Consider the following 23,941-nt stretch of genomic DNA (forward strand, 5'->3'; position numbering starts at 1 on the left):
CACTTGCCTGCATTGCTACTGGACAGCATTGGTGTTGGATATGTGGATTGGGTCCTTAATGTAAAGGAGAAAATCAAGAGGTTTGGCAGTCTTGTTTTTCATGTAGTGTTGTGAGCTGGGTGGAAGAAGGTGGTTTGTCCTTTTGAAGGGTGCTGTTGGAAAGTTACTGTATTGTGGATTCCATGTTGTTTTTTCCCAGTAGTTTTGGTCCTGTGGATGTGTGCAGAGGTGGCATCTTCCCTTACATTAGTGAGAGGCGCTTCTGAGAGGTGCGTTGTGCAGGACAAATGGGTGTCATACAGGGAAACTGAACTGGTTTGGAATTTTCTGTTACAAGGAAGTGTTGGGGATTATCAGACAACTCTAGGATTCGATATGTGTATGTTTAATCTTACCAGTGGTCATTTTTTGGATGCAGCCTGTCATGGGATAGATTTGGTACTGATATCCAAAAGGTGTTTAAAAGCTTGTTAGGCTGCAGTTGTGACTGTGGAGGCAGTGGGGGTTTTGAGCAGTGTAGAAGTGGAGTGTGCCCTACAGTAGGGTCGTATGTAGGGATTTTTAACCTCTGTCAGAACTGGAAGGTAACCATGATCTCAGTTCAAAAGCTGGTGGAACTTCAGGAGAAGAAGAAAAAAATACTATAAAAGGACAATGGTCTATGTTCTGAAAACAAGGCACTTAAAATTACCCAGCAAATCATTTAAGAGCACTTTTATCCATTACCTAATAGAGCATGCTGCTCTTTCTTGTCGAGCTTACGCCATCTTAAAAAATGAAGTGATTTTCTGGCTAATGCAAGGAGCCTTTGCACTATTGGCAGGTTTTGTTTAGAGCTGGGCAACAAACCTAAACTCCTTGCTATTAAAAGGTTGGTAAGCTTGTGACTTAGAACCTGAGAACAGGATGGTGGCGACCTGTCTTGGGAGGTGACAGAGTGGTGGTGGCTCTTGCAGTCAGCTGTGAAATTGCGAGGTGGAGAGAAGTAATGCAGTGGTACTGCTGCAGCTAAGGCACTAGGGGACAAGTAGAGGGCAGCTGCTGCTGCCCCTAGGGCTGTGCTTTTCCATGCCAGGGATTTTCACTTTTTTCAGAGTTGTGAAGTCTGCTTTGGAGTGAATACTGCACAAAATGAGGAAGTTGTTTTCAGAATTTCTTTAGAAGACTGATGTGATTCCATGTCATTCCAAGTCACTATTACAGTGATGTATTTAGAATAGCCCATGACCTGAGGTAATGCTCTTTGCTGGACTGTGAATATAGGCCTACTTGTTCTGCTTTTTCCAGTTTGTGTAGGGGAAGGATGGCAGCTGCTCAGAAATCTTAGAACCCTGTAAAAGGAGAAGTGCTGCTGCTTTTTATCGTCTGCTGTTTTTGTATGTGCTGTTGAGGCAGGGGTCACACTCTGAGTCAGTCGTATTTCTGAAGCCAGAAATTGCAACAAAATGCCCCTTCACTTCTCTAACAAAAATGTGAGCTGCTCACTGGAGTTAGAAACAAACCTTGACTTGGGGCAAGTGTGGTGAGTGAAAATGCTTGAACCCACTGCAGTGAGCTTTAACACAGGTGTGTCCATGTACGTAGGTATATATGTGTGTATCCAGGAGCTTTCCAGTAATGGACGTCTGTTGGCTTGGTAACAGCTCCATCAGACAGATCCCTAGGGACTGCAGCTGGCCCGTAAGGTCTGGACTAGGAGAGCTAGAAATCCAAAGGTGTCGATTCTGAAAACTTCTTGTAATTTTATCCTGTTAAGTTTTTCCTGTAGCTGTATGTCCCGAGTAAGTGTTGCAAACAAGAGGGTTTAGGGAGAGAGCTTGGGGTTTTTTTCCACTTCCCTTTAGTGTTTGGAAGAAGACACTGCTGGCACTAGCACACAGGGCCTCTGGGTGAATGTGTGCTTTAGAAAATTATTTCAGATGGGGGGGAAGTAAGCAGAAAGGAAAACTTGCACCTTCTGTATCCATCCTAATCAGCTGCAGCTCAGCCTCTGTGTGTCACAAGTAATTTCACCACAGTAAGAGCAGAGCTTCACCATCTCATGCCATGCCCTGTGATGATGGCTGCTAGCTGTGGGTAGCCCATGTCACAGATTCTGCAGGTGGTGTGAAAAGTACCCAAGTCCAAAGGCTTACCTAACGGTGTTAAAGCCATCAGGATTCTCTCAGAGCTTTAGGCTGTGTGCAATGAAATGTGATACTGTAGTTACTTGTTTGGGGGTGTTGGAGGGGTTTTTTGCTGTTGAGTTAAATATGTAAGCAGAATGAGATCCATAAAATGTCATGTCAAGTGGAGAGCCCAGCACTCCATAGTAGAAGACAACAAAAACGCCATCATGACTTAATTACAAAAATTTATTGGTTAAATACATTCTTAATTTACAGAGGTACCATAACAAACTTACTGACTTAACAAAGGCTTATTTAGGACACCGTTAATTGTACACAGAACACAGATGTCTTCCTGAAGGTATTTCGGGGGGCGGGGGGGACAGACAGGGGACGGAGTGTCAGACAGAAAATGTTTTGTTAAATGAGATTTGCTTAGCCTGAAGCATGGGGCTGTAGCTGAATTGCAAGGTTCCAGCTGAAATACTCCACTGCATTGCAGTTCCACCTCATCCTTTTCTAAAAGATTTTTTTTCTTTCGGCAGATTATGTACTGTACAGCTTGGGAATCGCAGGTTATGATCAGTGTGCCGTTTCACGGTGATACTAGGCATCTGGTCTTAAAGAAACCCCTTCCTGTAAAAGCCAACCATCGGATTTGATAAATACGCTGCTTTAGCTGCCTGCAGTAATGCAAGCAGCCTTTAGATGGCACTCCTTGCTCTGAATATAAGGCTTTGCCGCTCTGCCTGCCCCGCACCACGGGGAGGAGGTGATGAAGGAAAGCAGAGTGGTCTTACCGACTGACAGGCACTGACTTCAGACATTCACTGGAAGTTACAAAAACAACCGGTCAATACGCAGGTATAAAAACGGGGAAGAGGCAATTGGAAAAAGAAAAAATAAATAGAAAAATTCAATTCTGCTTTGAGACTTGTATCAAAATGTTAGAAAACTGCCAGACAAACGGTAAATGACGCACACTTCAGCCTCATCCACCACCATCAGTATGCTGTGTGCCTGGAGGACCTGGGTGTCCTGTTGGTTGGGGTGGGCTTTGCTTGGCCCTGCTGTGCTCACTGGGGGTTCAGGTTATGGTAGAAGAAGCCTGTTCTAATGGGGTGATCCGCTCAAAATTTGTGTGAAAAGTCTTGAGCGTGAGCTTGCGGGAGCCAGGAAAACTAGTAGCTAAGTATCTGTCTCCTTGGATTGCTCTAGGAGGTGGCTGTTATATTAGAATAAATAGGAACCTTTGGCATCTCCTTGCGGGAGAGCAGGAAGGCTTGTGCTTGAAGGTGGGCTTACACTAACAGTTTGATTCCACAGGAGTTCCAGACAGGCTCATTTGGGATGGTAAAGCTGTGTAAGAGCTGTATAAATTGTCATGTTTCCATCTTATTCTAGATCAGCGTTCTGATTTGTAATGGTTTTTGTTAATCCCCCTGAAGGTAGAAATCAATTTCTCAGCTCGCATAACTGTGATCTTCCTCTCCTAGTGCTGGTGCAGTGGAAACACACTGCATTTCATACTCGTTCAGCTTCTAGAGGAAAGGAAAGGGGGGGGAAAAAAGCGAATACCTGTGTCTGCATTTGAAAGTACAGTGGTGTAACAGCGACTGCCAAGGAGGCCTGGAGGCCACACCACATGTTCCTCAGGCTGCTACTGAGACTGGACGCCTGCTCCCTGTGCGGAGGATTCCTTCAGCTCAGTCTGGGCTGCTGCTCCTGCTGTGATGGAAACTGCCATCTCCATCTGCTGCTCAGTAGCTGTCCCTCTGCAGCCTGAACGTCTGGGCCCACAAAAAAGCTCCAACTGATAGGGGTGTGGATACCTAGTGACGTGTGTCTCTCTGAAGTAACCAACTCATGCAACAGCTCACTGGTTTCTTTTTGTTACCTGGCACAGAAGTGAGACAATACTGTGGGCACTGCAGCAGCATTGTTTTTGCTCTGGTCAGAGGATGGTAAGGGTTAATCAAGGTGCATTTAACTATTCTGTCAGGAGCCAAGTATTGCAAAAAAGAACTTAGTACCAGAAGCTCCTTGAATCATGTCTGTCTGAGCTTGTTGTTCAACTCACCCTGCTGCTTTTTACTAAAAGCTTTTGTTTGAGCTTCTTCAAGTAACCCTCTGCCAGGCCTGCTTTCCTTACAGCCTTGATGGACCATTTATAATGATGCTCAGTATAGCTGGTATGTGGGAACAAGCTGGAAGTTAATCCCATGTCTGCTGAAAGCTAAAACCAAGGCAGTATAATATCCTTCAAGTTGAGGATAGGAATAGTGTTACTGAAGTATGTTCCAGTGCTTGAGTGACAAATGAAATGCAGACAGGGTGAAGTCTGGCTTTCCACTTACATGAAGGGGGGGCAAATAGCTGGGATAGCAGCTACTGCACGATGGGCATCCCAGAAAGCTCAGTAAATGCTGTCTGTCACAACTCTAACTTCAGTGGGGGAAGAGGGGTGCAGTGGTGGGGGAAGAATTGGGCAGTAGAAAAATGTAAACCTGTATCTGGAAAGAATTTTGGGGGAGGGTGGACAGCCTAAGATAATTCATACCAAGGGGAACATTATTCATTAAGAGGCAAAATACTTAAGTTTTACTTTTGTGATCTTCCTGTATGAGCAGCCTGGACTAAGAATAGAAGAATATTACACAAGAATACACTTCTGAATTTTCCCTCTTGCCAGTATTAGAGCCGGTATTTTTTACTATGAAATACCAGTTATCTTCCTCATCCTCCAAGTCATAAAACAAGTGGATTCTACTGCTAATGTTGAAGTCAAACAGTAATGAAACCTGAATATTAAACTTGATTTACATAATGAATGCTGTAATTACATCTTAAAAACATTGTTTTGTTTGTTTTAATTTGGATTTTAAGAAGCTTTTAAAGAAACCCAAAGAAGCTTACTTTATGCAGACTTTGTCCAGGATAGATGTAATACCAGATAGTAAACATACTAGAATGCTATTTAAATTAAAATGGTGTTGCACCACTCTATTTCCCTAGTTGGAAATGGCTAAAAATCCTGCTTGCATTTGCTCTCAGAGCATTCATGAAGCATGACTACATACACTGTCACCACAGACTAGAATTTTCTTATTTGACTTCAAGAGACTAGTTTGACTGTCTAGAAAAAGTAGTGCAAAACATTGATAGTCAAAACACGTTGATGTCTTTGCTGTGCCTTTAGGATAGAAAACATTCTCTCCCACACACTGGGAGTGCAAAGAGAGGCGATGCCTCATGGGGCTTTTAAAATCTGAACAAAGTTCTTGGGAAATATCCCAGACTTTCCTTGTATCGTTCCACTCATCCAGTCCTCGTCTACAGATTCCAGGTCTGTTATTGTATCACCTGCCTGTAAGAGAAGGAGTAATGTGAGCCAGGACAGCTTACAGTGCAATGCTAATGCGTGCATAGCTGATCTTACTCAGAAGCAATTAATACCAATCAAACAGAAGAGAAGTAGGATGTGGCTGGTCTCCTCTGTTGCTTACATCTCTCTGAGACCCGCTGCCAAAACCAGCTGAAGCATCGCTTAAGGTAAGTACTGTCTGTGCTGAAAAGTTCCCTCCTTTTGGCAGGAGAAAGTGGCACTGCTGGATAACTCCGTGTGCTGCTTGTTTCTGGCTCAGAGGTCCCCTGCCTTACTTGCTGTTTGTGCTTCCAGTGTACACTGGCGCTCTTACTATTCCCTTCCCTTCTTGTTGCCATCTCCCAAGTTAAAAGAGAGGCTCCACTGACTGCATCAAGGGATCAAGAACTGAATGAACTGCAAAATGGGGTTTGTCTGTCTTGTCATGTTTACTGGATTGGAGAAGGCACAGGAATTCTGCAAGTCTTGATCTCTTTTCAGTGTCATCAGTGAAGACTGCACAAATACCAAACAAAAGTGGTAAGGACAAAAAATGTTGAGAGAGGCTGTTTATCAAATGCATTATTGTCTCTGCCTATTCTGTGTGCTTCAGTCAGTCTTGTTCCAAGCTTATTTTCACAGTGGATAAATCCTATTTTTCACATTCTTTAGGAGCATAAGACCCTTTGGAAAATTGGGTTGAGAGGTACTTACTTTGAAGGAAAGCTCATCTTCATTTTCTCCATAAAAATCATAAAGAGCTTTGGCTTTTCCTTTCTTCCCTCCTACAGACTGTGACAGCGCTGCCCTGGCTGCAGGACATGGACAAGACAAGTTGTTTAGATTGGAGCAAAATAAATCCCAACTTCTGGAGAAGTTTCCTGTCATCCTTATGTTTCTGCCCCCAGCCTGTCCAGCTGTTACTACCACTGCTACTCCCCCAGTTCATTTTACAGTACTAACCCATTCTCATGGTTCTGCTTCTAAAAAGGACTATATTTAAAAGTTCACTTACTTGAACTTTCCAGTGGCAATATCTAGTAAGAGCTGTCTCTTCCTCTTTGTTCCTGTTTGCCACTGAAGTGGTACTTATTTCCTGTCAATTTTCAGTTGTGGCTTTACTTGCAAAAGCTATGGCCAAAAATTGTGATTTTCTGTGAAGGTTTTAACTGTGGTGATGGCTCATTAATGCAAGGGAATAGTTGGGTTCTCCCAGAACTCTTGTGCCTGTCACCCCCAAGGGAATGCTGGATTGCCATCTAGCAGGAGCACTGTACCTGAGCAGGTCTGAACAAAAACTGCTGGGAAAATCCCTTCTTTTTCATTCAGTCTTCCTCTGTACCACTCCGAGTCTACTTGTTCCAGTATTTGGATGTAGTCTCCCTTTTTAAAGGATAAATCATCTTTGGTTTCTGCTGTAAAATCGTGAAGTGCTTCACACCAATCTACTGAGCATCTGTTGTTCTGGTCAAGGGAACAGAAGAAATGCATTAATTTTGGAAGTGTTACTAGAGCAGCCTGTGAGCAGACAGCTACTGGTGCCAGCAGCTGTACAGGGCAGGGGCTCCTGCCTTTCTCTGATACAATGGTGTGGCTGCAGATGTAGACTAGAATGGCATGTCAGCAATTACCACAGAATTTCATCTAGGCTCAGACACATTCCTTTTTAGAGGCGGGGGCAGGGGAGAGGGTTAATAAATTCAAAATTAGACCAGTGCAGCAATACTTAAAATAGAGCTGACAAATTGTTTAAGCACAAAGGATAAAAATTTACTTATGTTAACTTGTCAGAAGCTATGAATTCAATCAGCGTAGACCAACTGAGACATCAAGATGTGGCCATGCATCATTATGTGCTGTGGGAGCTGCATTACCTTTGGGTTTAAACTCATGTCACTAATCTGATGTTACAGGAGAAAGTCAATGTACACCCATGAAACAGCTGTGTAAATTCTGGCCCTCACCTATGATATGAAGTTTTATTACCTGAGGAGGGGAAGAAGAAACCTCCACTTTGTTCTTCAGTGCTTCTCCTGTACCTACACAAGTAAAGGACAACTTTAACTTGAATAGCAGCAATGGCTATTCAAAACATTACCACTGATAGAGATGTTAACTATTCAAAGTGTTTATTACGAATAACTTCTTAAGAAGCCCTGCTATTCCTTCCGATTTTTCTTCTCTGTCTTTTTTCCTTTCCCACCTCCTCCTTCCCGCCCGCATTTGCTGTCCTAATTTTAGCCTTGTCTCCTATGTGCAGCCTATTTGCATGCAGTACAGAACCATGTTCTGGAAGATTTTTGGCCAACACATTCATACCTCTTGCAGGCAGATCTTCAATTACTTCCACAAAGTTCAAGGGGAAGATTCCAGACATGCCTCTGAGCTCTCCTTTGGCCCACTCTTCATTTACATATTCTTTAAGGATAATAGTTTCACCTTCTGAAAAACTGAGCTCATCTTTCTGATCTCCAATATATTCAAACCGTGCTATACATCTTGGGCCTCTGCACAAACAAAAGAGAAACATACTTTGCTTATTTATTATTATTGTCCACTGAATAATAAGGCAGCATTGTGCAAAGCATGAGTTGATATCTTTATTTAAAGAGATGAAAGACTGCACTGAAGATAGAACCGGTGGAGAACTGACGTCCAGGCCTGGCTCATCTCTGTTTTCTGAGGAGGATGAGTATGGAGGCTGGAGGAGCTGGACACAACTTCTCTGTCACAGTTCCTGGCTGGTACAGTATTTTGCATAAGACTCATTTTTTTTCTTCCAAACAACAACTTTGTTTCTGTGCTAACTGTCCCATTTTATATTTTTTCCTATACTCCAATGTCATGATAAGATCCTGCAAGCAATAGTTACAAAATCCAACAAGTCATCATTGAGTAAAAAGTAGCATGAAGAATTGTTCCTTGCCCACAACTCTTAGTTGTTTGCAAAACAGAAAGGAAAGTGCTTGAAGTACATTTGATCCAGGGAGCTTTAAATTCATCTGTATAGTTATGTACCTCAAGTTTAGATACTGTTCTCAGAGTACAGCTACACTCTGTCCTGTTTTTATCTTGTTCTCTCACGAGTGTGAGCCCTGCTGTGTTACATCCTATGAGGATGCTAGAAGAAAGTAACAAAAGCCATGAGCAAAGAGTAGGAAGCGCAGTGCTGCTGAAGTTAATCACAATGGTTCACAGTTTCTGTAATCAATTTTCATGAGAAATTATGGGGAACGGTCTTCTAACGCAGTTCGTAAGGGGAAGGAAAGTGACTGAAGGGGACTATATCTATGTAAACTTATTACAAAGATGAGGTAATGTAGCAATTTTTGGAAGCTACAAAGTGAATTTTTAGTCTCTTTTTACCTGATTAAGAGCTTTATTAAAACATCACAAACTTTCTGTTTTGAGCGCTTAATTTTTACAAGATATTTTGGTGAAGAAACTGTCAACCATATTAACCTCAGTGCAGACACCACCTGCTTCAAAGTTACCTTCCCTTTTACATCCTAGTAAATCAGCATGAGAAAGAAAATAAACATTGATCTGACTCACTTAGCGCATCGTGATGAACAGGGTGTTTTTTTCCTGTTGCCTTCTTCTGGAACATCAATCTAATAGAAGACAAAATAGGTAAAATCTTCCATTTCAAGCCCGCAGCAACAAAACTACAATAAACTTGGAACGGGTTAAAATAACTATTTTTCTGCTAAGCTTCAGCTGCAGTTATGACCTTGTGGTCACTGGCACCCTATGACATCTGACCCTCTTAATGTAGATTCTGGGTTTGTATGCCTGATTTCCCATTTTTCAACCTCATGCAAACAATTTAATGCTTTCTCTTATGGAGCTGGTTTACTGTTTCTACTTGTGGCATGATTGATTTACAGAATATGGGACTAAATGCTACTATGTGTTGTTGCATACAGCTCCCAACTTTCAATTTGTAAATTTTCTCTATTATTTACTAGCACAATATATCACAATAGACAAAATTACTGTTTACAGTTATCCCTTCTGGGCTTTGGTAGTCAGCTGTCCTGCAAACAAAGTTGTATCTCACAAATCTCACTTAAACTGGAGAAATATAATTTAGAAAATCGATACACAATATCAAACAGACAGCATTCAAGTCCTTTATTGTAAGAGGACTTAATTATATTTCTGGTGTGACACCAAGAGTGATCTGAGAGATGTGTAACACCACAAGACTAGAGACCCTGGCGAGGAGCTCTGGGTTACAGCTCGCTATCGCACACGTCGGTTCCCATACAAATCGCTGACAATGTTTCATTAGCCTATGCAAAGGACTGGAGGAAATCATGCTGCCTTTTAGGACAAATAACCTTAGCAGTGCTCTTGCTACAGGCACTGGTGTCTGTGGTGCTCTGATGGTTCTATGGGAATTAATAAGCACGCGTTATTCTTAGATATCCAGACCTAAGCTCCTACCCAGGTCAATACTGTAAATCACACCACAGAGTATTGCACAGGGACCTTGTCTCAAGCTCAAACCTGAGGTGAGAGAAGAGGAGAATTCACTCAATAAGTCAGCCTCCTGTACTGCATGCTCTTTTCCTTTTTATTTTTTTTAATTTTGCTGAAACAAAACATTTTTGCACTCAATGGATAACCACTTTTTGCAACTAAAATAGACTTGAAGAACAGCTTCCCTCACCTTTATGAAGTTATATCTGTTCTTGTCAAGGCTGAATTTGACCCCAAATACCCATTCCATTGCTTTAAGATAAAATCTTTTCTCCATTAGCCATCAGTAATAAAAAGAGCTTTAAATTAAATTGGTGGCCAGTGTAGAAGCAGCTAATCAATTTAGTTAATAAATCTTTCTCATGAAAGCAAACCAAGCATTGTTCCATTATTACTAACCCTGAGTCTAGATTTTATTCTTCAGCACCTCTCAAGTCTTGAAATTTTTCTCCAGTAACACCATTACAAACTAAACAGGTACCCTACACACTTGGTATTGCCCATGTACCAGCTGTGCCCATCACTGCCAGCTGCCCCGGCTCGAGACAGACCTTTACTGTCTTTAGTGCGCAGCCGTACACCTTCACTGCACACTGGTGGCAGTGTAGCACTGCCCCGTGCCCACAGGGCTGGTGTGGACAGACCAACAGGCCTTTCTACTGCCACAGAATGGACTTCAACCTCAGGCTTAGGCTCGCAGTAGATTTGACCCAGCTTTTGATGCAGTGAACCAGGTTGTACTCCTTTAATGAGAGGGCACTCAGTTGCTACTGGGCTCCAAAACAGCACCTGTCTCTGGTCTGCCGTGCACTACCAAGCGTCACGCTCAGTAACAAGATTGCCTTAAGCTGCTCATTTACAACAACATAATCTCCCTGCACTGTGCCAGAGCAACCATTTCTGCAGCCAATTTAGGAAAATTGATCCAACCAGGAAAAAAGTCTGCTGGGAAGCTGAAAACCAAACATGTCTCGTTGGGCCAAACTGCTGCTCTGCCCTAGTTCACTACACAGCTATAAAAGTGGTGGTTCCAGCACAGTTGAAGGGACTAGAGTATGAGAGAAGATGTGGGGTGGGAGAGAGAGACACGAAAAGCAGTCTTTTTGAGTGCTGATTCTTATACGCAGCTGTGAAAAATAATCTGCTCTGTAGACCCTGAGAAACTGCCCATGTTAACAAAGAGAATCTGGTAAGGGCCATGTTTTTCTGACTTGGCTCCAAATAAACAGCAAAATAATCCCCATAACACAAATTGGTTGTACCAAATCATGCATCTTTCTAATACCATACAAACAAATGAATGTCTTCTGTGCTGCCAGAGGGAAAAGAGATTATCTTCACACAGAATGGAGTTAAACACACTGGAGCTGTAGTAAAATAAACCCAGAATACCAATGCAATATGATCTTAGGTAGCAATGTATGCAAGGCCTACGTACAACTACTTTAACAAAGCTGGCAGGAAATATCCCCATGCGGTTCCCACATTTTCCTCTGTACCACTCGGCATCAATTCTCTCCAAAAGACAAACGATGTCTCCGGAGTGAAGGTCCAAGTCATCAGCATGCTCTGTAAGACAGCATCATTCCAGTTAATGGTGGTTGTCACATTCACTGATTTACTTAGAGAAAAACCTTCTTAATACAAATACCACAGACAAAGCAGAATGAGTTTTCAAAAAGTCTTAATACTTGATAAACCAGTTAGTTTTAACTAAAAAACTGGCCCAACTATAGCTAAGCCCGTGGATATGAACAACTCTATATGCAGACCTTGCAGGCTGAGCTTTCTCATAATTTTAAGATCTAATTCTTAACAAAATTTCCATTTGAAAGTCTTGGGAGTAAAACAAGCTTCCAGAATATTCACATTTACTTACCTGCAGGAAAATCATGCAGGACTACAGCATGAGGTGCACTTGTGTCAGAAACTTTTGGAGGGTGGCTTGAATCCTGACAACAACAAATAAATCCAAGTAGTTTACAAATGATGGATTACACCAACAGAGATTCTCTGCTACATACTCTGAAAGTACTTTTCTGACTTTGTACAAAATGTTCTGGTATCAGAGAACCACCTTTGGCAGCGACGGTCAGTACTGGCCATGCAGCTGTGGGTCTGAATGCTTTTGCCAGTGTAAACCAAAATGCAGTTCACCAAGATCTATTTTTGAGCCAGTAAAAGGAAGGGAAGACATGCAACTGTTTTTTTTTTTTTTTTCCCCAGTACAGACAAGGCCTCAGCTATCTCTGTGGGTCAGAAACCCGGAGCATCAATAGCAACTCTTATTGCAAGGGTTGTGGCCACATTTTGCACAGCTGCTCAGGACTGTGTGCTGCTAGTTACTCTTCCTGGCTCAGAGAGAACACCCCAGCCCAAGTCTCCCCAGCACACTCAGCAGAGGCAGTACGTCTCGGACTGCCAAGCATTTCGGAGGGCTGAGCAAGCCACTAGGCCTTTGCTTACAGGGAGTTAATGCTGAAGGGAAATGACAATTCTGTTGTGGGATCTTTTATAAAGGGGAATTATACTCAAAATGTTATGCCACCCTCTCTATCCCGTCCCCTAGGAATTTTCAGACTGTACTGATGAAAACACTATGTGTGAATTACATTCAAAGTAATTTATTGGTATAAAAAACCCAACCAAAAATCCCAACAAAGGTAAGGCCAGAACCATATGAATTACAACAGATAAGAACAGATTGCACAGAAATCTATTTCAACCATGTAAGTTTTTGAAAATAATCAAAAATGCTGCTCACAGCTATAATTTATACTAGCTATTGAATATGAATACAGACATGCCCTAAAACCAGGTAAGCTCTGTAAAAGCAGAGAGAGGAAAATACTTTGAAGTCCACATGTCAAAGCCCTGATATCTCACGTTCAGCACTTCATAAACCTACTCGCTTATCTTCTGCCCACTTTTCAGATACTCAGCCAAGGGAGTCATTATCTTCCTATGAGGCAGAAGAACCTCACCAGCTTCCTCTCCTTTCTGGCACTCCAAATAATTACTATTGCTCTGCTCCACAAACAGAATGTCCCTGTGCTATAAAAGCAAATCACCATTATTGGGTTTTGTTTTGGTGGTTGTTTTGTTTTTATTAAAGAAACAAGGATTTAATAAACCACTATTACATTTCTCAGTGTAACCTTTAAAGACTAAAGCACTTGATACTTTAACACAACAGGAGTCTTGCTCATTACATGTTTATCGGCAGAAAAGGATGCCTTACCTTACAGGACAGTTCTCCAGGGTTCCTGGGAAGACAATCTTCCTTGGCAGCTGCTCCATGAGGCACAGATACCTTGAATAGAAACAGAGGCAAATGGAAGAGTTTGTTTCACTTCTAAGCATCTCCAATATTACCTTACAGTGCTTATCAATATTCATCTATTAGTATTTTCTAAGGAAAATTATGCTGATGGATGCACTCTGGCACCCATATCATAGTAACCTACCTTACTACTATTTTCACTACTATTTTAACCAGCCCTGATTTATAAACAATGGTATCCAATCATGGACATACCAAATGTTATTGACAGTCTATCTCAATTCTCACCATGTATTTGTTGTAGAGTGGATGACCTGGTTTAGGTCTAGGAGGTAATGCTGGATCTGGATTTTTAAAGACTTGACTTTTTGCTCTCTTGGGTCCCAATCTGAGCTTGCCAGGCTTTTTATCAAGAGCAATATCAGATGGAGACCGTGAAAGAGCATTCTTCTGGAAGGAAGTCTTGGCTACAGGGAGTTTTGGTGGAGGTGGCCTTCCAGGAACACCTTTAGGTGGAGGTGGTCGAGCAGGTATAATTTTTCCATCCACAGGCCTAAAAAGTAGGGAAACCAACAGTGAAATATCACCTTATTGTCCATCACAGCCGTAGCTATAGCATATGCAATAAGCAAACATGACTCGTTATGACCTGGGCTGTAGAGTGTGCAGTATCTGAAACTCTCCAGGAATACATGAACACTTCATATGCTGGGACTGGATGTTCAAGTCCTTACATAGGTCCTTTGACTACACATTTCCAGGTTTGCTCACCACTTTCCCTTACAAACAGCCTGTCAGATTTCTCAGGGGCTTATTACATAAGCAGGATTTCTTTCAGCAATCCAACTTTAGGAAGAGCTTTGTCTAAAGCTACCTCAGGACAGAGTTCTTCCAGTGGACAGCTTTAGTGAAAGCCCTGAGAAGCTCTGCTGAACTTGCTGGTCTTCAGGAATCAGCCTAGCTCATTCCCTGGGATGTCACTTACCTGAAGTGACTTTTGAGCCTCTGCTCATGACATACAACACCACTTTGCACACCAGCATCAATAGCAGAAAGACAGATAGAAAACACCGATGAAAATACTTGAGTTTTCTGGTGATGCTGGAGCTACCACACTCTCATTAAGTGTACCAGCAGTTTAGAAACCAAAACCAGAGACAAGTGATAGTGGTAATTAAAAAAACAAAAACAACCACAAAAAAACCCCAAAACAACTAAGCATTGATTAAATAAAAAGCTGCCTATACATTACAAATGAGCCATGATTTTTAGAATGTAGCCAAATCAATAATTTGCTAGTTAAAAATCACCTCTGTTATGTGCAAGCACTATGTATATAGAACTTAGGCTTCCTGTTATTAAGAACCCTGGCACTACCATTAGGCCAAAAATACAATATTGTTTGATTGTTATTGGGAAATCTTCAGCCAGACTCTAAGCTTCTGCTACAACTGTCTCTCTTGTTTTATATAGTGTAATTCAGCATAATTACTTACTTGCATGAATTTCTCAAGGGTCTTTAAATATTATCATCCATAACAAATGTGCATTAGTGGATTTTTGGAGTATCCTTCTGACATACTTTGTGAATGTCACCCACCACCTGAGAAGATATTAGTGCTCTACTACTGCTCCTGGCAAGAGTTCTCTATTACTATTTGAGTACAGATTATTTTTTACAATTAAAAAAAAAATTAAAATCACTTCTGTTCAACTTCTACCCGTCCCCTTTCTTGGCCTCATCCTAAGCTAAACATTTTAAATACTGACAAAAGGGGAAATTCCAAGTTAGATTGCATTAAATCTGGAAAGAAAGCAACTCAAATGTTTGTAACACAACTCAACTAGACAAGACAAACCTAAGAAGCAAATCAGAGAATTATTAATGTTTATTAAAAAATTAAAATAAAAATCCACTTGAGCAGAAGAGTGAAAGGACAACATGTTTGCTGCAGTTCTGGAGACCCGTGGGATGTGGAGGAATGCTGTTATGTTAAGCAGAACCGGGAAAGTAACAAGCCCATCAGGGGCAGTAATGAGCTATTTCCTTGTGGGTGCAACCACATCCTTTCCTGTTAATGAACACTTATTATTATTGGTAGATTAAGTTTAATAACTGGAAGATTCTCTTTTCCTGACACCACAGAGCAAATTCTAATGTTCAGACCCACAGAATTTGAATGCAGGTGCTGAGATAGCCACAGTGGGCTAGCTACCCATTGCCTTATCTCCCTCCAGTTTGTCTCTGGCATTTAGTGGACCTGAATATAACGCTGATCCAGCTATTTTTGCCTCTGCAGACCTTCTTTCCTGTTGGTTCAAAAGAATAACAAACCCCAAAGTTATAATTGATTCTGCATCTTCACAGGTGTTTTAGGTTTGAAGTGAACTGTATAAACTAGCCAGTGCTTCTAGGAAGGTACTGGCCAGCATCTGCCCTTCTCAGGGTGGCAGCATCTGCCACCTCCATTCCTTCACCACTCAACGCAGCCACAAGTGCACGTGCTATTGACCAAAAGGTCAGCAACATGCAGGAGGGGATGTTCTATGTTCAGCTGTGGGTGGAAAGGTTAAGGATGCAGAAAGGAATGACTGTCAGCAGCCACTGTACATTAGCTGAAGAGCCAAACAGCTGTCCTTCTATAATCTCCCTGCTCACAGCAGTAAGTATTAATAAGCTAGCAACTTGGGCCTGGCTATTTATTAGTGAGCATACTAGTTACCCAAGCCTAGTGAGTCAGGACTAGAGCTGGCAATGTGTACACTGAGACTAATTCAGAAACACCACTTTTAAGCAAGTCACTGAAGAACTGCACTCACCTTGGGGGCAGTGCAGGCTCTAGCTGAGGCACTCCACCCTGTTCTGAATGATCCAACTCCTGCAAAGATTCAAAGGAAAAAAACCCATTTCTTCATGCATAAGAAACAAAAATCATCTTATTTAAATGATACATATCTCTGGAGATATTCAAGACCCATCTGGACGCCTACCTGTGCAGTATGAGCTGGGGAGCTGCTTTGGCAGGGGGGTTGGACCCGCTGATCTCTTGAGGTCCCTTCCAACCCCTATGGTTCTATGATTCTATGATTCTTATCTTAAATTACATCCTACAGACAGGAAAAACGAGTTTCTGGAGGTCTGGGAATAAAGTATTATGGTATGTTCTAGCCTTTTAAAGTCTTGCTGGACATACAGGGAGATGCAAATAACCTGTCTGACTACTTGATCACAGCTTGTGTGCATTATCTATGATCCAGCCCTCTTTTCCTACTACATGGGAGTCAGGGCTTAGGAGTCAAATTCAGGAGAGTCATACAAACGTACAACTTCAGTGCCCATAGGATTCCAACTGCTGCAGTTACATTATCAGTTTTGATCTAATTTTGACAGAAGAAACACTTTGAACAGGCTTAAAGCAGAAAACATGACATTGATGCAACTTGCAGAGGACAGCATCCTATTTGCAAATAACACTAGCTCTCATTAAAGAAGGCATCTAAGTATGTTTCCTAGAGATCTAACAGATAAACCCTGGCAAATATTGCTTTGGCAGATTAAGGCATCACTCCTCCCAGCTGCCATGCTGACCCTGCCAGAAATTACTACCCTGTAGCAGAGTCAGTAGAAGGGAATATGTGCCATGTCTGAAGGGCTTGGACCACCGTGATGGATTAACAAGTTACCATCCTTTCTGCCTCCTGCTGTTCATTTTCATCCCAGTGCCAGAGAGCAATGCCAGCTCCACCAAACAAGCACAGCTGCTTGTGAAACAGCATGGCAAATCTGAGTGCTGAATCTGGGTTCAAAAGGATCCTTCTTGAACCAGCAACTTTAAATAGATCTGCAGAGTCTTTTTTTTTTTTTACTTAATTAGGGACACATGTGCTTAAAACTGGTAAACAACTTACTTGATTTTTCCCCACCTCAAAAATACAAAGTTGTATTTTGTGACTAAATTTTGACCCTTGATTAAGTCCCTGAATGAATGTTCCTGATTAAAAGATCCTGTTTAGAAATAAAACAACCCGCCTCTTTCAGATGGGAATGTTATCCTTATACAAAAAATCTTCCTCTTCTGTGTGAAAATCTATGCCAACTGCTGCTTACAGTCAACAATTTTTACCATGGCTGGTTAATCACTTCTACTGATAAATGACAGTAGTTTTAGAAGTACATAGACTGTTATCTTTGAGAAGATAAAATTTAAATGCTTCAGTGGAGTTGATGCAGTCTTTTCCTTAAAACTATCCTCTGAAGCTTACATGTGCCTGTCACAATAACCTGGATGGCACTGTAGAAGTTTTGGGGTTGCATTGTATAAAATGTTATTTAACGACTTGTATTGGAATTTATTTTTTCAGCATTATCCAGAGAAGATAGGACCGTCAAGAACAGCCTCTTCAATCATGACATTTAAGCACCCTTTATCATATTAGCAGAGGTAGACACAAAGACATTAGTTGGCAGCTGTCCATCTAGTGAAGGCTTTTGATTTGATTTGATCTTTTTCTTGCCTGTAGTTTCCACAAGATTCTCTGCCATTCTTGCCACCACAGATCTCAGTATCTGGAAATTCTGCTTTAATCTTCCAGTTTATTTTAATTCCCTTTTATAAATTGTGTCAAAGGGCATATAGGGTACACAGCTACAATGTCCATGGTTACTACATGCTCAGGAGCCAGGAGCAGAGCCTTACTTTCCAAAATAGATGGTTCTACTCAGGCTCTGACAGGACCAGTAGAAAACTAGTAGAAGGAAAGAACTGAAGAAAGCAAGCTTCATTCATCTACAGAAAAGTTTCCTCTGCCTGGAAATTAGCACAAGCACTGAGAGGTACTGTGTGTATGAAGGTAATAAAATACATTTCTAAAGGACTTTGACAGTATTCTGCTCTGTAAATCTCACTGGACTTTAAACCACTTTGCAGTCCTTTTGAAACTAAATTGCCGAATACCCAGATTCCAACTGCTAAATACAGAAAATTGAAGATAGATGTGATCAAAGTTCAGTGAAATCAACGAAGTGCTGTTCAGAACTGACAGCGGTCTAAATTACCTAATTAAATTAGAGGATGCAATTAAAAGAAAAAAGCCTTATATTTTTGAGTAGTCCTTTTCATCCTTTGGTCCTTCAAATAACTTACTTTACAAATGCTTGAGAGTCACAAGAGATCTGTTAACCAAAGCAGACAAAGTTGTAATACAGGAAAACAGTTCTAACTTACCACTTTTTTTACTAGGTCACCACTGTTGGGTTTTCCCACTGTGATATCGGAGGTGTTCCCAATAGGCTTTTCAGCAGGAAGTGGTGGAGGGCTATGCAGAATTTCATTTGAAGCTGTAAAAAACGCAGAAAGTTCCCAAATGAAAGTCTAATTAATAGCTTCTTTACATGGACCAACAATAGGTAAGGGAATCCACCCTGGTTTGGGGCATTTCATTTTTGTGAATGCAACTTCCTTCCTCAAAGTGCGAGCTGCCAGTGGGCAGGACCACGGAACGACTAGTGGAGAGGAACAGGACATGACTGGAACAGTGCAACTCTGAGGTTGACTTCAGGAGTGCTTCCCATCCTGCATAACAAATCTTCACTTTACTCTCAGGACACTGGCAATTTCAGGGTTTCAGCTGGAATATTTGTTGATATAATATTAGATGAGTAGGAGAGTTTCTACCCCTGGGAATGTCAGACTCATTACTGGATACCCTGAAACACCATCACCATCTCTCAGCCACATTTCTAAACTGGCTCACTTTTTTCAGCTGTCAGCTCCTGGAATATCCTTCAGGCTGGAAAACAGCTGAGGGTTATTTCAAGTAACCCTGAAAGATCAGGAGTCTTGGATGAAGAATCTCCAGAAAGGTAAAGACAAGAAAATAAACCGTTGCCTGCTACAACTTTCAGGGTGACAGAAAGAAAACAGAGAGGGGAGCCCCCTGGTAGTCTTTAAGGAGCAAAGCAAATTCAGGACATGAAAGAAAACACAATGCAGCTCTTAGTAGCTGACAGTGATGTTCTCAGTCTCAATAAAGAACACAAAAACCTACTAAATGCAAGATACTTGCTTCCGACATCTCTGCCACAAGATTTGCCAGTATATTTACCAATCATTTTGTCTTTATATACTGGAACTTTGCCATCTATTTTACAATGTATTTTGTATACCAAGAAAATTCATTTCATACAAAGAACTTCAGACACTTAAGTTCTTCTGACTCCCAGCCAGCCTTGGAGTTATGTAAAAATATATGCAGACATCTTGGGCATGTATAGACTCATGAAAAAAAAAGAGGAGAGATTCTATCCAAATGAGAACTTTCAATTGCTCTTTTGATGAAAAGTAGCTTCAACAGAAAACCAACACATAAGAAGGAGAAGTGTTGTCTGTTTTTAACACATCACTTGCATTACTGTGATCTAAAACACGGGTGTGATGTTTAAAAATGGACCAGTTCAAGGATAAATCACTTTGTCTTAGGAAAAGGTCACAGTTGCTTTGTTGACAGTGACCGAGCATGTGGAAAAAAGTTAGTGAAGTTCATCACTCCTCTAAGCTGGTATGATGGATGAAAAGTAAAATCAATACCTGGCAGCAATTGCAAGAGAAATCTTCTCTTGCCATACCTTACTGATATATAAAAAGTGTAAGAGATTTATTTATTTATTTACACCACTTCTAATCTTGACATATACACAGACAGCCTCATTTCCTTGCCTCTATTCTTTATAAGACCAAAATTTAGGGAAATAAAGGAAGAAAGAAAAAAAAAAACAAACAAACAACCCACCAACTCAAGAACTGATAGGCAGGTGTTATTTTCAGTGATTTCTAAGTGTCATAACTGAAGTGGAAGTTTAGCATTTCCTTTCTAATTACATTCCAACAAAAATGCTAATGCTAAATAAGTGCTTTAATGGAGTTCAAATTCTTAAGTGTCCAGCTCTGTCCCCTTTTTGGTAGTTCTGGGTAGGTTGTTTTGTTTTTTTTTGTTGTTGTTCATTGGTGTTTTTCTTTTTGGTTTGTTCTGGCCACTGTCAGAATCGATCTCCCTCTATACCCATGATGGTGAAAGATCCCCTGTACTGAGATTATGTGGCTCTCAGAAGTTAAATCCTACTACACCATGTTATACCTTGGCCAAGTTGTACCTTTCTCATTTTTTAACTTTTAACAGCTTCCATCTCTGCAGCAGCTCTTATCTCACAAGAGACTACTCTGCTTTCTTGGAACCTGCTTCTGATCCTCCACATACCATTAATCTTCCAGCCACAGCCTCCCATAAGGCAGTCCTTCACACTGCCCCCTTGACAATTGTAGCCAAGTACAGTATGATCAGCAGCCTTCTGTGGAAATTTCAATTACCACTAGAGAGCAGCAAGGGACCAGTTATCTATCTACAAGTTTGTAAAATAATCCAGCTCAGAAAAAAATAAAAATAAAATTGTCAACTCTTTTTTGTCTTTTTTTTTTTTCCAAATGGAAATTTCAATTTCCTTTGTGAAGGAGAATTATGTTTTGGATTCTTTACAGTAGTTCACAAACATATTCTTCCAACTGGAAAAAAACCAACCCACTTTTACTTATGACCAGGTATTAACAGAAACACTTCTTCTCATGGCTTTATCTTCAATCTTCTCCACCTTTTTAATAATTTCCATTGCATTTCTTGCATATGCAAAGGAAAAGAAAAGCTTGTATTTTAGCACTGGGGTGGTGGTGGCAGGAGCAGGAAACTCCGGGATAAAATGAGAGAAAGTCTTGGGAGAACAGCCACCTGGCTGTGTAGCTGCTATAAGCTGGCTCTTTGCCTACTCAGTGTAGTAAAAAGATTTCAAAATATGAGTTTTAAGAGCTATCTTATGACATTTCTACCTAAGCTTTGAAGATAAAACATAAGGCTAAACAAAAGTAAGCATACCATCTCGTGGCTCTCTGATAAATTTCCACTCTCAGATACTGTCAGTGTCATTTGTAAAGCTGTAAAGGGTTAGAGGTGGAATGTATTAGGGATATGGTAACTATCAGGAAACTATAGTCAAGGCTTTGACATAAATTTGAACATATCAAGTTTTTGCATCCAACTTCTCACATGCCTTTTTTATTCCCCAAGTTGCTACCAAAATACTATTGCTTACATGGCCACAGCTTTCAAAACTAACAAGGGTCAAGGGTACTTTTTGACATAAGATGTGAAAACTATGCTTACATCCCAACTAAGCTGTGCTTGAAGCAAAGTTTAACACATTAGTGTTGTTCCTTTCACAACTGGGGGCCCTGCTCCCAGGAAGCTCGGGAGAAGCATTAAAATGTCATCAGATGTCAGAACAGAAGTCAATTTGACCAAAAGTACATCTCAGTGATATGGTTTAGATGATGAAACAAGCTGACTTTTCTTGAAAGGGTCTCCTCTAGCTCTTTCTTGCCTGACTGCCTTTAGATTCCAGCCCCAACACACAGCTTCACCTCTGATATGCATTAGCTCCATAAGGTTCTAGGGACATCAAACTTCATGGAGGGAGCCAGACAAGGTATCTGTCAGACAGTAACATGACTCCCAGCTATTTCTCTCTCCCACCACAGCCCTTAGGTTGGCTCCTATGTCATGTCAAACTATACTATGGATTCCTTTGGCAGCTAATATAGCTAGTAAACAGCAACTCAATCAGTTAAAATTATTTTCTGACAGATTTCTCAGACAATCTGGAAGAAGAAGAACTTACATTTCCCGGGTTTAGCTGGGATTCGGATCACAGTGGGTTTCCGCACTAGAGCTGGCTGAGCTGGCTCTTCCTTTGCAGGTTCACTTTTGGCAAGGAACTGAAATGGATCTAAAAGGGAAAAAAAAACCCCACGTCAACATATTTAATATTTACTTGTTGAACACTAATCTCATGGAGTATTGCTTTCATTTTGTATTTCACACCCAAGAAAGTAATTAAAAATATATAAGTCAAGCTGATGCAAACAGCGTATTCAGCTCTTTGTAAATAACATGTCTTTTCTGTACATCTGCATTCATAGTTGACTTAACATAAACACACCCCAGATGCCCCTCTGTGGGATTATATAAGTCACTGAACAAGAGGAGCTGCATTGCTTGGTAATAGGGACCTGAAATCAGGATGGTTTTAGGGAAATGTTTTCAAAGCAGTTGCTCTAATATGCAGACAGAGCTTTGAACACATTTGCTAAAAAGTTTTAATCAATAAAATCTTGCTGAAGCTCAACAATGAGCACTGCAGCAGACAAAATGCCTACAGAAACAAAACAAAGCCAAGCATTTAAATATCACTGATTACAAAATGTCTTTGCTGTAGAACAACTAATTCCCTGGAAGATTCTGCATCATTCTGTTGACTATAAGCCCAGTGTCACAGGGGAGACTGGTTCAGACCAAGGACTGGGAGCCATGCCCAAGCTCTACCCTTGCCTGTTATCACTCATTCCTCTACAAGCCTGTCCAGCCATTCCATCAACAGGACAGGAGCAATGTTTTCTACGCTTCATAAACTTAAGCACTGGTCTCTTATTAATAGGCATGGGAACATATGCGCATGTAGAAGGCAGCTGTGAAAACACTTGTACGTAAATAAAATCCAAATCAGTGGGTGCTTTCTCAAGTACACCTTCATGTCAAAAGGCAATACTTCATGCATAGCTCTTCCCTGTTGTTAACAACTCCTACCTTTTTCTCTGACATTACCAAAAATTGCAGCAAAATGGCAATGCTTAACAGTATCATAAATGTGTAAAGTAAAAACTGGAGAAACACTCCGGACAATAAATTCTCCATGACACATATTCATAGCCTCAACAACTGAGTTTGATCTCCTCTGGTGGCCTTTTTAGATATGTAGCTCAATAAGATGTTATTTATGGAGTGTCAGAGTCTCAGAAGGGAAGCACGCTGGGCATCTCTTTAAATTCTTCAGGACTTTCTATAAAAACATACCCCTCCCAGAACTACCGCCACACTTTCTGACAAAGTTGGAAGTCCCCCTGTTTGAAAAAATTCTGTCTTCAACACTTGCAGAAAACAATTTAAAAAATTATGTAATATGAAGTCATGATTTCTTACAGATCATTTTGGATAGTATAATACAGTACAGTTTATTGGGACACTAGAGATCTGTGGGAATACAAATAAGATTTGAGAAAATCCAGAAAGACAGTATTTATTTATAAACAACCTCATTAAAACCTTTTAGCATTTTAATTAAAAAAGCCTTGGCAATTTTAGAGACGGGAAGAAGACCATCAAGCTCTGGTTTTGGTGGGGTTTTTTTACCTAAAAATAGGCCCAAAGTAATTTCACCAGGAGAAAACACTGTGTAATCCTGAGCTGCTGAATGACAGCGTAATGGACTGCCCTCCCGCACGCACACAACTTGGCAGTCACAGATCCCCCAGCCTCTGATGCTGCTTCTCCTTCCCAGGCACTTCTGCCCTCAGCCCCCTCTGCCTGTGCCCCCAGCCAGTATGCAGCTGTAGAGAGCAACGGGACCAACATGCCACGAGGCCCATGCATGCTCTCCCTTGCTCAGATGTCCACCTCCCACTAGGCTCCCTGCTTAAGGCTCTCTTTGTAGGTGTATCCACCACATACAGGTGTGCCATGGGGGTCTGTGCCAGGGTTTCTCAAATTCCTCCAGAAGCCTACGGGCTCCCCAGAAATCTGCCTGGGAACCTTCAAGTC

The 23,941-nt window shown here is 41.2% G+C and overlaps 1 protein-coding gene across 1 annotated transcript in view; it reads right to left on the bottom strand.

The window, feature by feature from the left end:
• Nucleotides 1-5,340: 5,340 nt before the first annotated feature.
• SH3D19 (SH3 domain containing 19) overlaps nt 5,341-23,941 on the bottom strand; it is a 77,982-nt gene continuing 59,381 nt past the window's right edge. Inside the window, exons 8-20 of the mRNA XM_084262935.1 lie at nt 21,966-22,073; nt 18,469-18,581; nt 16,064-16,122; nt 13,532-13,796; nt 13,202-13,273; nt 11,840-11,912; nt 11,399-11,529; nt 9,028-9,086; nt 7,792-7,979; nt 7,459-7,511; nt 6,750-6,936; nt 6,187-6,284; nt 5,341-5,475 (exon numbers count right to left, since the gene is read on the bottom strand). Of these exons, the coding sequence (XP_084119061.1) occupies nt 5,359-5,475; nt 6,187-6,284; nt 6,750-6,936; nt 7,459-7,511; nt 7,792-7,979; nt 9,028-9,086; nt 11,399-11,529; nt 11,840-11,912; nt 13,202-13,273; nt 13,532-13,796; nt 16,064-16,122; nt 18,469-18,581; nt 21,966-22,073 (1,523 nt within the window). The 3' untranslated portion in view covers nt 5,341-5,358. The remainder of the gene's footprint in view (nt 5,476-6,186; nt 6,285-6,749; nt 6,937-7,458; nt 7,512-7,791; nt 7,980-9,027; nt 9,087-11,398; nt 11,530-11,839; nt 11,913-13,201; nt 13,274-13,531; nt 13,797-16,063; nt 16,123-18,468; nt 18,582-21,965; nt 22,074-23,941) is intronic.

Source organism: Gallinula chloropus (genome assembly GCF_964237585.1).
Source record: "Gallinula chloropus genome assembly, chromosome: 4".
In the NCBI taxonomy this organism is placed as follows: domain Eukaryota; kingdom Metazoa; phylum Chordata; class Aves; order Gruiformes; family Rallidae; genus Gallinula; species Gallinula chloropus.